Source organism: Bison bison, unplaced genomic scaffold, assembly GCF_000754665.1.
Source record: "Bison bison bison isolate TAMUID 2011002044 unplaced genomic scaffold, Bison_UMD1.0 scf7180017864256, whole genome shotgun sequence".
Taxonomy (NCBI): domain Eukaryota; kingdom Metazoa; phylum Chordata; class Mammalia; order Artiodactyla; family Bovidae; genus Bison; species Bison bison.
This window is the reverse complement of record NW_011494828.1, coordinates 1,539,755-1,553,500: the sequence shown is the minus strand read 5'-3', so window position 1 is coordinate 1,553,500 and position 13,746 is coordinate 1,539,755. Positions and strand designations below refer to the sequence as shown.

The 13,746-nt window shown below is 43.6% G+C and overlaps 1 protein-coding gene across 3 annotated transcripts in view; it reads right to left on the bottom strand.

Moving 5' to 3' along the window:
* The window catches only part of NASP (nuclear autoantigenic sperm protein (histone-binding)), a 28,696-nt gene extending 22,180 nt beyond the window's left edge, over positions 1-6,516 (bottom strand). The window contains exon 1 of one of the 3 annotated variants that reach the window (XM_010847853.1): positions 6,330-6,516. In XM_010847853.1, coding sequence (XP_010846155.1) covers positions 6,330-6,388 — 59 coding nt within the window. In that variant the 5' untranslated portion in view covers positions 6,389-6,516. The remainder of the gene's footprint in view (positions 1-6,329) is intronic. The other 2 variants (XM_010847852.1, XM_010847854.1) reach the window with 2 other exon arrangements.
* Positions 6,517-13,746: the final 7,230 nt, after the last annotated feature.

Genomic DNA, 13,746 nt, shown 5'->3' with positions numbered 1-13,746 from the left:
ACCCTTATGGCAGAAAGTGAAGAGGAACTAAAAAGCCTCTTGATGAAAGTGAAAGTGGACAGTGAAAAAGTTGGCTTAAAGCTCAACATTCAGAAAACAAAGATCATGGCATCCAGTCCCACCACTTCATGGGAAATAGATGGGGAAACAGTGGAAACAGTCTCAGACTTTTATTTTTTGGGGCTCCAAAATCACTGCAGATGGTGACTGCAGCCATGAAATTAAAAGACACTTACTCCTTGGAAGGAAAGCTATGTCCAACCTAGATAGCATATTCAAAAGCAGAGACATTACTTTGCCAACAAAGGTCCGTCTAGTCAAGGCTATGGTTTTTCCAGTGGTCATGTATAGATGTGAGAGTTGGATTGTGAAGAAAACTGAGAAAATTGATGCTTTTGAACTGTGGTGTTGGAGAAGACTCTTGAGAGTCCCTTGGACTGCAAGGAGATCCAACCAGTCCATTCTGAAGGAGATCAGCCCTGGGATTTCTTTGGAAGGAATGATGCTAAAGCTGAAACTCCAGTACTTTGGCCACCTCAAGGGAAGAGTTGACTCATTGGAAAAGACTGATGCTGGGAGGGATTGGGGGCAGGAGGAGAAGGGGACAACAGAGGATGAGATGGCTGGATGGCATCACCGACTCGATGGACGTCAGTCTGAGTGAACTCCGGGAGTTGGTGATGGACAGGGAGGCCTGGTGTGCTGCGGTTCATGGGGTCGCAAAGAGTCGGACACATCTGAGGGACTGAACTGAATTGAACTGAATCTGGTATCAGAGGCAGCAAAAAGGTACCAAAAAGAACTAATTAGGAAGCTAAGAATGATAAGGACTACTTCAGCATTTGGACAATGATTATCTTTAGCAATGCTGTTTAAATGACATGAAGGAAAGCAGCTCAGTTGAGACAGGATGGACAAATGTGTATATTCTCAGAACACAGTTGTCCAGTTAGATTGTGATCTGATGACTAGAAACTAGTATCTTATTCATCTTTGTATCTCTGAAACCCAACATATTAAAATATATATTGAATATATCTGTTAAATGCATAAGCAAATAGAAGGGGAAAAAATGGGAGACTAGAAATGCAGACTCTTACCTAAAGAAGCCTGGCTATGCAAGGGAAGAAGCAAAGAAAGCAACTGAACAGATATATCACAGAGAAAATGTTTTTACAAGCATCCACCTTGGGACGTTTGAATGCAGAGGAGATGGTGCTCTATCGAAGGAATACAAGCACCAAAAGACCAAACAGGCAGCTGCTAGACGTGGTGGGAAAAAATCTCCAACTGTCTGATCGTCAAGATTTTTTTCCTTAATGTAAACTCTCACTGTGAAGAAGGGCTTTCTTCTAGAGAACTTTTAAGTTCCACAAGAGGTGGTTTCAACCCTCTAGCTGTCTATTCTGTGTCTGCTCCAGAAAAGCAGCTGAATGCACATGTAAGAAAACAACAGCACTGACTGCACTCTTTAAATTCTTGGCCCCAAATCTGAAACAAGGACAAAACTGGCAATCCTACTACATTCCCTAAAATATGTCTTCCAAGTCTCCAAAGTAACTATTTCTCTCCTCAAATCTCCTACACCTTATTCCATTCTCCCTTACTTCTAAGCAGGTCTTGCTTCACACCTCATTGAGCAAATAGACACCACTAGATAGGAAGTCTCCCTCAACCACCAAAACCATCAACCTACCCATATCTGTATCCACACTCTCTCCTATTCATGAATGGAAACTTCAGATAGCTGGCTCCTGGTCATTCATCTCCTTGTGGCCATTCCAGATTGCCCAATCTAAAATAACCACCCAGTTAACCTCACATCTCTTTAAACTAGGGGAAGGTAAAGTTATTATTTGCATAGCACTTTATCACTGATATTCTCTAATCTACATATTTATGGTCTCTATCCCAGGAGTCTCCATTTAAGAGCAGAGATCTTTTCTGTCTCATTATATAAAACAAATGCTCGATAAATACAGGGAATCCTTGGTGGCTCTGATGGTAAAGAATTTGCCTGCAGTGCAGGAGACCTAGGTTCAATCTCTGAGTCAGGAAGATCCCCTGGAGAAGGGAATGGTTACCCACTCCAGTATTCTTGCCTGGAGAATTCCACAGACAGGAGCCTAGCAGGCTGCAGTCCATGGGGTCACAAAGAATCCGACATGACTGAGGGACTAAGGCTTTCACTATGCCTATATAAGTAGGAGGAAAAAAACTGCTTCACAAAATTTTCCTAAAAGGAAATTTCCTGAAAGAATCTTCCCCATTACTGCCACTATTTTACAAATGGGAAAACTGAGATCCACCATGGTAGCCAGAAATAGAATCCAGTTTTCTTGACTCCCAGTCATCATAGACATCATCTAGTTTTTGTTTTTTTTTTGGCTGCACCACTTGGCATACAAGATCTTAGTTCCCTGACGAGGGATCAAATCTGTGTCCCCTGCAGTATTAACCACTGGACCACCAGGGAAGACCCTCCGTAAAAAGTTTTAAGATGCCCTTACAAATAAATACATGTTCAGCACCCACCTACAACATAACAGATAAAGTGTAATATTCAAAAGCAGAGCCCCTACACAGCAAAAAGAATCACTAAATAATATGTAATGTGGATGATTCACATAAAGTTGAGTGTAAGAGGTCATATAATAACATACTGTGGATATAACATTCAAAAACAGACAAAACTCATCTGTAATGTCAGAAGAACTACCCTTGTTGGGAGTAGGGCTTGAGGGATCCTAGTTCCCCAAGCAGGGACTGGACCCAGGCCACTGCAGTGAAACCACTGAATCCTAACCACTGGACCACCAGGGAATTTCCATGGGGCTTTTAATATTTATTTTTATTTTTTTGTGAACTCTTAGTTGAGGCATGTAGAGATCTAGTTCCCTGAACAAGGATCGAATCCACACCCCTTGCACTGGAAGCACAGAGTCTTAGCCACTGGACGACCAGAGAAGTCCCATGGAACCTTCAACTTATGCTTTCTCCTAGATTTACAGTTTCAGGCCTTATATCTAGGACTTTTATCCATTTTCAGCTCATTTTTGTATATAAGGGTCTAACTTCATTCTTCTGCATGTGTACATCCCATTTTCCCAACACCATTTGTTGAAAAGAATGTCGTGTCCTGAGTGATCTTGGCACCCTTAACAAAAATCATTTGACCATATGCAAGGATTTATTTCTGGACTATTACATTCCATTGCTCCATCATACCAGTACCACCCTGTTTTGATAATTATAGCTTTGCAATGTTTTGAAATCAGGAAGTGAAATCTACACTTCATTCTTTTTCAGAACTGTTTTAGGAGGGAATCCCTGGTGGCTCGGAGGTTAAAGCGTCTGCCTGCAATGCAGGAGACCCAGGTTCGATCCCTGAGCTGGGACGATACCCTGGAGAAGGAAATGGCAACCCACTCCAGTATTCTTGCCTGGAGAATCCCATGGACGGAAGAGCCTGGTAGGCTACAGTCCATGGGGTCGCAAAGAGTCAGACATGACTGAGCTACTTCACTTTCACTTTCCTTGGTGGCCCAATGGATCCACATTCGCACTGCTAAGGGCCCAGGCCGAGGCAAAGCTAAAAACAACAACAAAAAATGTTTTGGCTATTTGGGATCCCTTGAGGTTTCTTATGAGTTTTACGATGCATTTTCCTACTTCTACAAAAAGTGCCACTGGTGTTCTGTTGAATCTATAGATCTCTTTGGGTAGTATGAACATCTTCACAGTATCAAGCATTCCAGTGCATGAACACAGGACATTTTTTTGTGTATGGAATCTTAAGGGTGAACCTCAGGGCTCTTTTTTAAACAACTTTTTTTTTTTTTTTCCCGGACGGGCCGCAGAGCTTGCCCTCTGCAGTGTAAGCACTGAGTCCACCAATGGACCACCAGGGAATTCTCTGAACCCCAGCTTTTAAAGTGGTACGTGAAGAATTCTTTTGCACACACACAGATTATCAAAGTTAATGGATGTGATGATGAGTAAACTTGTCCTAAGAGTACAAGTCATATTCATCTTGTTCAGAAATAATTTCTATATTTCATTTATTTCTCTGATCTGTTCTTGTCCTTCACCTCAAAACCACCCTGAGATTATCAAATATCAGATTTCATTTAAAACAATCTTCTAAGGAGGCTTCCCTGGTGGTCCAGTGGTTAAGACTGAGAGCTTTCAATACAAGGGGCTCAGGTTCAAGGTCCTGGTCAGGAAACTAAGATCCCACATGCCATGCCACAAAAAATTAATGAGTAAATAAAACAATCTTGTAAGAACAGTATTTTTTTTTTGCAGGTCCAAGAAGACTCTTTTCTCATTTACACATTTGAGCTAATATACTGGCCTAACACCTCCAGTCCACCAAAAATTAGGTACATGGGTACACTGGCTAAATCTTTCACAAAAGTATATTCTAATTACTGTGACATTAATTCATCTCATGGTAAAGCCTACTTACTGAGCTTATGGAAAAAAACCCAAACAAACTTTCTGGCCAACCCAATACAAGAAGTTATTGATCTCACTTTAAACAGCTGAATACTAAGCACCAAAATAAGCCTCACACCAACACAGATGAACCTTACACTTATGGAAACAGAACCAGAACTTTAAGGATTGAGCTAAACCACTCATTTTTACTTTGGCATCGCTCATCTAAAGGTACAATTATGTAGCTCAGAAATTATAAGACAGCTAAACTAAAATTCAGTGCACCACATAAGACTTCCTAAGTTTTCTCATTCCTCCTTACCACTACATTACAAACTGTTATATATTGTAACATAAAAACATTAAAAATTAGAACTATTTAGAAAGCTAGTGAGGACAAGGACTGATTTAACATTAAGACATTGATAAATTTTTACCAATGTTGTTTAAATGGCATGAGGGAACAGAAGCCAAATTGAAGCTTTTCAGAGATGACAACTGTGGCCCCTCATTCACCACTTAAGCAATGAAAGTGGTATCAAAGTCAACTCTGAATTAAGGTTTATTTCTCATTCCATTTTTTCCTCCCTACTGGTTTGAAAGTTGTACGTGTTTTTTATTCTTTCAATGGTTATACTGGAATTATAATGTGCATTCTTTTTTTTTTTATAATGTGCATTCTTAACAGAGTCTAAACTCACGTTAATTTTCTTCACCCTCCCCCTTGAACGCCTTACCCCTAAATTGTTTCAAGAATTTAACTGAGGAATGCTGCCTTTATTGCTCTCTCCAACTAGCTAATTAAATTTTCATGCAATTTCCTCTCAAGTAAGCTTTGGGGATGAAGGAAGGATGAGAAATGAGGGAATAAAAACGTGAAATACTAGGGCTCTGCCACTTAATAATTTAAATTATGTTTCTTCGAATAAACGTCCCGTTTCCCTTCACTGTTCAAAAAATACCTGAGTGGCACTGTGCCGTTTTTACAGCAATCATGTCTTCCATTCTACTGCACTTCACGCACAATACTGCCCATTCTCCTAGCAACCAAACGCTGCTAGAAGTGAGACCTCAACGCAGCGCCAAAGATGCTTCACGACCCGATCAAGTCCTCTACAAGCAATCGAGTCCCCTGCCAACAATGCCAAAATCTAAAAGAACCACGATGCTCTCCACCACAAAAAGAAATGGGCCTAGCTGAAGGTAGGTGGGTACCAGGTGAGCAAGGAGACCGCGGGGAACAAGCTTCCCGGTGTCCCACCGCGGAAGTCTGAGGCGGACCGCGAACCTCACAGCCCCAGACAATGGAGTTTTCCCGCCTCCTCGGGGCCCCGCCCCCTGCTCCAGAGCCCGCGGAGGGAAGCGAACGCACTAGCGCACACCCCGCCCCCTAGAGGTCCCGCCCACCCCGAGCCGCCAGTCCGGCCTCCTTCCTCGTGCAGGTTTTTTTTTTTTGGCGCCAAATCTCTGTTGGTTATTTTCCCGAGGTGTTTGAGAATACTACCGGAGGCGCACACCAGTTGTGTGGGCATAGCAGGGGCATGAAGGCACACCGGCGCGCCTGGGCCCCGCCTCCCCACCGATAGCCCCGGGCCAGGGGAGGAAAGAGAGGGGCAGGCAATGGAGACAGCCGCCGCTGCCCCCGGCAAGATGGCGGCCGCGAAAAGCGGGGCAGGGGGCGGCAGCCGACCGGCGTTACTGATATTGAGGGAGACTCTCTACAAGAGGTGAACTTCTCCAGTGTCCGGGCCTTCCAGAATAGCGACCGTTGTTCATTGGAAGGCACGTCCTCCAGCCCTCCGGTCTGCCCCTCCCAGGGAGCCTCCGTCCACCACCCCCTCCCTGCGGACTGGCCAGTGCCTCAAGCTCTCCACGGTCCGGCTTACTTGTCGGCAGAAACCAGCTCCGCGGTGATGGCGGCAGTGGCTGTGGACTCTGCGGCCATCGCTCCCCTGAGGTGTTGGGCCAGCGGACGGGACACAGCCTGTGAGAAAAACAGACGGAATTCGGGACGCCAGAGACTTATTCAGGGACAGAAAATGGCAGATTGGAGACCCCGCGCGGCTGGGTCCTCTTATATAGTAGGGCCCTTTGCCCCGCCTATCCACTTCCGGATCCTCCCCCTCGAGTTTAAAGGGCCAGGACCCAGCCCCAAACCAACCCAAGGATATCCCCCGCCCGCACCGCCTGGTTCTACCGGGTACCTTTCCTCCCTAGTCTGCCTTCCTCGAAGAAAGCAACTTTTTGCTACTCTAGCAAGTCGCGTAAGAATTTTGGCACTACAGCTTCTGACTGGACGTTGGTCAGCGGCTTCCAGAAAAGTAGCTAGTGCTGCTCTACGTTTGGAGCGAGTAACCTGGAGTCTCTTTCTAGGCCCGATACTTAGGAGGGTAACTGAGACTTTCTATCTGTCCTCTGAGTCGTAACGGATGGACACGCAGGAACCGAGCACGGGTATACCTGCAACGGCTAGAACTGTTATCGGTGAGAGACGCGTGGCTCTGAACCTCCGCAACAACTGACGCAAAACAGTGCTGTCCTAGGATTGGTCACCGCTTGAAACTACCGCGCTTGATTCCACGGCTCCTTGCTGCGGCGGGACGCGGGTGGCTCCTCCCTCCGGACCCGCCCCCCCTTCGACTGGCCCAATCCGCTGACGCCATCCTCTTAGACCCGCCCCCAGACTCCAAATCTGACTAGCTGATAACGATTTATCGAGCTTCGATTTATCTTATCGTTTCTCCACTACATGCGGGGGCACTGTGCTTAAACATCTAAAGCTATTAACTGTCTTACTTTACACCAAAGCTTACTAGTGACAACGGTGTTCTCAGCCCCATTTGGTAGAAATGGAAATCAAAGTTCAGAGAAGGTTTGACTAGCGCAGAAAGTTACAAACAAGTCGTTTATGGGAAGTAGTGTGCCTCGTTTCCTGCAACTGGCTGCGTGGAAGGTAACTGGCAGGCTGAAATGACTGCACTTCCTCACACCTGGAGCACCATCCATTGCCTACCACCATGGCATTCCTTGCCTACCGTGATCTGAACAGTAATTTTGTTTTCGTCCAGGTTCACACATACTGTGAAAGATTCCTGGGGAGTATTCTTATTACAGTTTGTCAAGACTCAGGGAGTTGGGAATTTTTAGGGAAAAAGAGTTGGACCTGTAAATGCCAATTCCTGTAGCAAACAGATGTGGGTTCCCCCGTTTTTAGCTGGGTGACTTGAACCAAGTCAAGTAACCATGTAAGATTAAATGTAAAATGAGGACAATATCAGTATCCACTCTTTAAGAATATTGTGAGAATTCGAGATGATGCTTCAACAATCAGCACTATGCCTGGGTCATGCTAACCATTTACTAAATGGCTACAACAGTCTGATAACACAGTGACTGGAGGATTGAGCTCCAGAGAGGGGAGATCTCCCCAGAGTCCTTGCAGCCAGGAGTAGGGCCTGACAAATCCAGTCCAGAAACTTGTGTGATCCACTCATTCCTTATACTAATTTTTTTTAGATTTTTATTTTATTTTTAGCTACGCAGGGTCTTCATTGCTGTGCAGGGGCTTTTCCTAGTTGTGCCAGCGGGGGCTAATTTCTCGTTGAAGTGTTTGGGCTTCTCAATGAGGTGGCTTCTTTTGCTGCTGAGCACGGGGTCTAGGGTGTGTGGACTTCAGTAGTTTTCAGCACCCAGGCTTAATTGCTCCATGCCATGTGGGATCTTCCTGGACTAGGGATCGAATCCATGTCCCCTCCATTGGCAGATGGATTCTCAACCACTGGATCACTACGGAAGTCCCTCATTAAACTCATATTCACTAAACAGCTATAATTTTTCAAGGCTTTGTTCTAAGTCCTAAGGACAAAATACATGGTCTCTGCCTTTGAGGAATTCAGTCTTATAAAGAATGGATTTTAAAATGGATTTTAAATCCATCCACTTTCAGTTTTTACTACCACCACTCATCTCTTGCCTGTACTACTGCATACCTTCTGATCTCTGCTTAACCCTCTCCAGAAAAATATTTTAAAGTGTAAATCAGATTATGTCACTCTCCTGGAATAGCTTTCCATTGCTGTTAGAAGAGATTTTGAGCTCCTTATCATTACCTACAAGTCCTACATGATCTGGCTCCAATTCACCTTTCCAAAATTCATCTTATACTACTCTTCCTTCACCTGGTTTTCCTACCACAGTTTCTCCCTGTTCCTTTGAATGCACAAGCCCTTTCTCTTATCCAGGGGCCTTTGCACTTGCTGTCTTACTACCTAAAAAGCTCTTCTACCAATACTTTGAATAACTAGCTCCTATTCTTCCTTTTTCCACAGTTTATTGTGATCTACACAGTCAAAGGCTTTGGCATAGTCAATAAAGCAGAAATAGATGTTTTTCTGGAACTCTCTTCTTTTTCAATGATCCAGCGGATGTTGGCAATTTGATCTCTGGTTCCTCTGCCTTTTCTAAAACCAGCTTGAACATCTGGAAGTTCACAGTTCATGTATTGCTGAAGCCTGGCTTGGAGAATTTTGAGCATTACTTTACTAGCATGTGAGATGAGTGCAATTGTGCGGTAGTTTGAGCATTCTTTGGCATTGCCTTTCTTTGGGATGGGAATGAAAACTGACCTTATCCAGTCCTGTGGCCACTGCTGAGTTTTCCAAATTTGGTGGCATATTGAGTGTAACACTTTCACAGCATCATCTTTCAGGATTTGAAATAGGTCAACTGGAATTCCATCACCTCCACTAGTTTTGTTCGTAGTGATGCTTTCTAAGGCCCACTTGACTTCACATTCCAGGATGTCTGGCTCTAGGTGAGTGATCACACCATTGTGACTATGCCAAAGACTTTGACTGTGTAGATCACAATAAACTGTGGAAAATTCTGAAAGAGATGGGAATACCAGACCACCTGACCTGCCTCTTGAGAAACCTATATGCAGGTCAGGAAGCAACAGTTAGAACTAGACATGGAACAACAGACTGGTTCCAAATAGGAAAAGGAGTACGTCAAGGCTGTATATTGTCACCCTGCTTATTTAACTTCTATGCAGAGTACATCATGAGAAACGTGGGCTGGAGGAAGCACAAGCTGGAATCAAGATTGCCGGGAGAAATATCAATAACCTCAGACATGCAGATGACACCACCCTTATGGCAGAAAGTGAAGAGGAACTAAAAAGCCTCTTGATGAAAGTGAAAGAGGAGAGTGAAAAAGTTGGCTTAAAGCTCAATATTCAGAAAATGAAGATCATGGCACTGGTCCCATCACTTCATGCGAAATAGATGAGAAAACAGTGGAAACAGTGGCTGACTTTATTTTTCTGGGCTCCAAAATCACTACAGATGGTGACTGTAGCCATGAAATTAAAAGACGCTTACTCCTTGAAAGGAAAGTTATGACCAACCTAGATAGCATATTAAAAAGCAGAGACATTACTTTGTCCACAAAGATCCGTCTAGTCAAGGCTATGGTTTTTCCAGTGATCATGTATGGATGTGAGAGTTGGACTATAAAGAAAGGTGAGTGCTGAAGAATGATGCTTTTGAAGTGTAGTGTTGGAGGAGACTCTTGAGAGTCCCTTGGACTGCAAGGAGATCCAACTAGTCCATCCTAAAGGAGATCAGTCCTGGGTGTTCATTGGAAGGACTGATGCTGAAGCTGCAACTTCAATACTTTGGCCACCTCATGTGAAGAGTTGACCCATTGGAAAAGACCCTGATGCTGGGAGGGATTGGGGGCAGGAGGAGAAGCGGACAACAGAGGATGAGATGGCTGTATGGCATCACCAACTCAATGGACATGAATCTGGGTAAACTCCAGGAGTTGGTGATGGACAGGAGGCCTGGTGTGCTGCGATTCATGGGGTGGCAAAGAGTCGGACATGACTGAGTGACTGAACTGAACTGAACTGATTCTTCCTTTAGGCCTCATCTCAAGTATTACTTCCCCAAAGAAACCTTCCCTAGCCACTCAATCAAAGTTAGCTTCCTAGTGTTTATTTCTTCCATTGTACTTATCAAAATCTGAAGTTATTCATTTTTCTTTTATTCTTACCACCTCTAAGTATATAGGCTTCATGTGGCCTTTTCTGTCTTATTTACAGTTAAATGCCCAATGGATTTACCAGTGGTTGATGCATAGGAGGTGTCCAAAATGAACTTATCGAATGAATGAATAAAATAATCATAATATAATCATAATTAGAACTGGAAAGAGTTTCACTTAAAATATATCTACTTAAAATAGAAACCAAGATCTGGGGAATTTCCTGGCAATCCAGTGCTTGACTCTATGCTTCACTGCTAAGGACCAAGGTCGGGGAAATATGATCCCAAAAGCAGCAGCCTAAAACAAAACAAGCCACAAGATTTCATAGTAAGTAATTTTAAAATTATATTTAACATGATTTAGGGAGGACTTCAGTTAAAGATGGTGTGTTAAACACATTTATACTCATTCCCTTTGAAACCTGTCTGCATAGCAATAAAGAAGCTTTAAATTTGTTTTTAAAGATAGACTGGCAAGATCACAGAGAATGGGAAAGGAAGCAATAGCAACAAAATTTTTAGAGTTGGAAAAGAGATGGACAAGTAGTAACTGACCTAGCACCTAAGAAAGGAGAATTTGGTCTTCCCTTGTGGCTCAGTGATAAAGAATCCACCTGCCAATCCGAGAGACATGGGTTCAATCCCTGGTTCAGGAAGATCCCACTTGCTGCAGCCAAGTAGTCACTGCTATTGAGCCTGTGTTCTAGAGCCCTCAAGCCGCAACTACTGAAACCTGAATGTCCTTGAGCTCATGCTGGGCCACAACAGGAACCACCACAATTTGAGGTCTATGCACCTCAACTAAAAAGTAGTCCCTGCTCGCACAATTAGGGAAAGTCCCTGCATAGCAATGAAGACCCAGCACAGCCATAAATAAATAAATAAAATCATTAAAGAGAGAGAGAATCCCAATAGGAAAGCCAAGAAGCAATTAGGTTGACAACAGAGAAGTCACAAAAGGCTCATGAATTGGTTGCAGCAGGTTCATTTAAGAGTATGGGAAGAAGTGCATGCGTCCGTGCTCAGTTGCTGCTGCTGCTGCTGCTAAGTCGCTTCAGTCGTGTCCGACTCTGTGTGACCCCATAGACGGCAGCCCAGCAGGCTGCCCCGTCCCTGGGATTCTCCAAGCAAGAATACTGGAGTGGGTTGCCATTTCCTTCTCCAATGCATGAAAGTGAAAAGTCAAAGTGAAGTCGCTCAGTCGTGTCCAACTCTTAGCGACCTCATGGACTGCAGCCTACCAGGCTCCTCCGTCCATGGGATTTTCCAGGCTAGAGTACTGGAGTGGGGTGCCATTGCCTTCTCCGCCGTGCTCAGTTACTCGTATCCAATTCTGTGATCCCATGGACTGTAGCAGACCAGGCTCTTCTGTCCATAGAATTTTCCAGGCAAGGATGCTGGAGTGAGTTGCCATTTCCTCCTTTAGGGGATCTTCCTGACCCAGGGATCAAACCTGTGTCTCCCAGGGCTTTAAAAAGCAGGTTAGGCTAACAAATTGTCTTCCCCAAGGCAATGGAAAACTGGAAGTTTGTTTTTTGGAGAGGGTAAAACAATAAGGAGGTTGAACTAAGTGAAAGTTGAGGGTAGAAGAAGTATATAGAAAAGAAAGGGATTAAATGAATGACCACATACAAAATACTGAGACCTTGTGATAGACTCCTAGTTGTCTTCCACTATCTATTTTTCTGTCCTATAGTAGTAAATAGAACCCTGATTTTTTTTGTTGTTGTTGTTCTACCAGTTTATTGCTACCAACCCGTCACCCTCCACCCTCATGCACACATGCTCAATCATGTAACCCCATGGACCGCAGCCCACCAGGCTCCTCTGTCCATGGACTTTTCCAGGCAAGAATACTGGAGTGGGTTGCCATTTCTTTCTCCACCTGATTTTATTAATTTATTTATGCATTCATTTTAGTGCATAGCCACCAGAACAAACACCAAAATTGTCAATGTCTCTTGGAACTAGAAATGCTCACATGATGACATTCTGGTTAATTTGCAATGCAATAAAATTTTGTGGATAGAGAAGATAGTCTACATGGTAATGATTCTTTAGAATGTTTGAGGCTTTCTTTGTGGCCTAACACATGGTCCATTTTTGTAAGTGATCTATGATATTTGAATATAATGTGCATTTGCTGTTTTTAATATTTATTTTTTGGCTGTGCTGGATCTTAGTTGTAGCATGCAGTATCATTTTTTCTTTAGTTGCAGCATTCAGGGTCTTCAGTTGTAGCATGAGGGATCTAGTTCCCTGACCAAGGTTCCAGCCCAGGCCCCCTGCTTTGGGAGCGTGGCGTCTTAGGCACTGGACCACCGGAAAGTCCCTGTATTTGCAAATTAACATCTATATATTGTACAAATAATATAAATAGCCCTTGGGTTAAAACATGATGGAGACTTCCCTGGTTGTACAATGGATAAGAATCTGCCTGCCACTGCAGGGGACACAAGTTCAATCCCTGGTCTGGGAAGATTCCACATGCCTCTGAGCAACTAAGTCTGTGCACCACAACAAGAGAAGCCACCACAATGAGAAGCACTGCAATGAAGGGCAGCCCCCATTCGCTCCAACCAGTGAAAGCCCTGGTGCAGCAATGAAGACCTAGTGCAACCAAAAATCAATTATTTTAAAAAAGAAGGAAAGGACATAAGAAAGACAGGGCAGGAATCAACGGAGAGAAAGAAAAGATTAACATAACTAGAAACTAGTTCTTTGAAAAAAATTATAAAAATAGAAAAATACAGATGGCAAATACAAAAGAAATGCAGAAGAAGTAAGTACAATGGAAAGATAATTGTATTAATAATAACTATATGCTAATAAATTTGAAAACCTAATGGAGTGATCCTAGGAAAAAAGTGCCAAAACTGGCACAAGAAGAAATAGAGACTTTAAGCAGATCAATAAATAATACACGTTTGAAAATGGTAGTTGAATTACCATTTCCCTGAAATGCCCAGATGGCTTTATAGGTGAGGTAAACACATTCCATGGACAGAGGAGTGTGGTGAGCTACAGTCCATGGGATCGCAAAGAGCTGGACACGACTGAGTGACTAACACTCACACAACATATTTTCAAGAAACATTTCCATACGAAGAGGAGAAAAAGCTTTTCTAGGATAATATTTTTTTTGGCAGTGCTGAGTCTTTGTTTCTTTGCACAGGCTAGTGGGGGCTACTCTTCATTGCGGAGCACAGGCTCTAGGCGCTCAGGCTTTACTGACTGCAGTATTCAGGCTTAG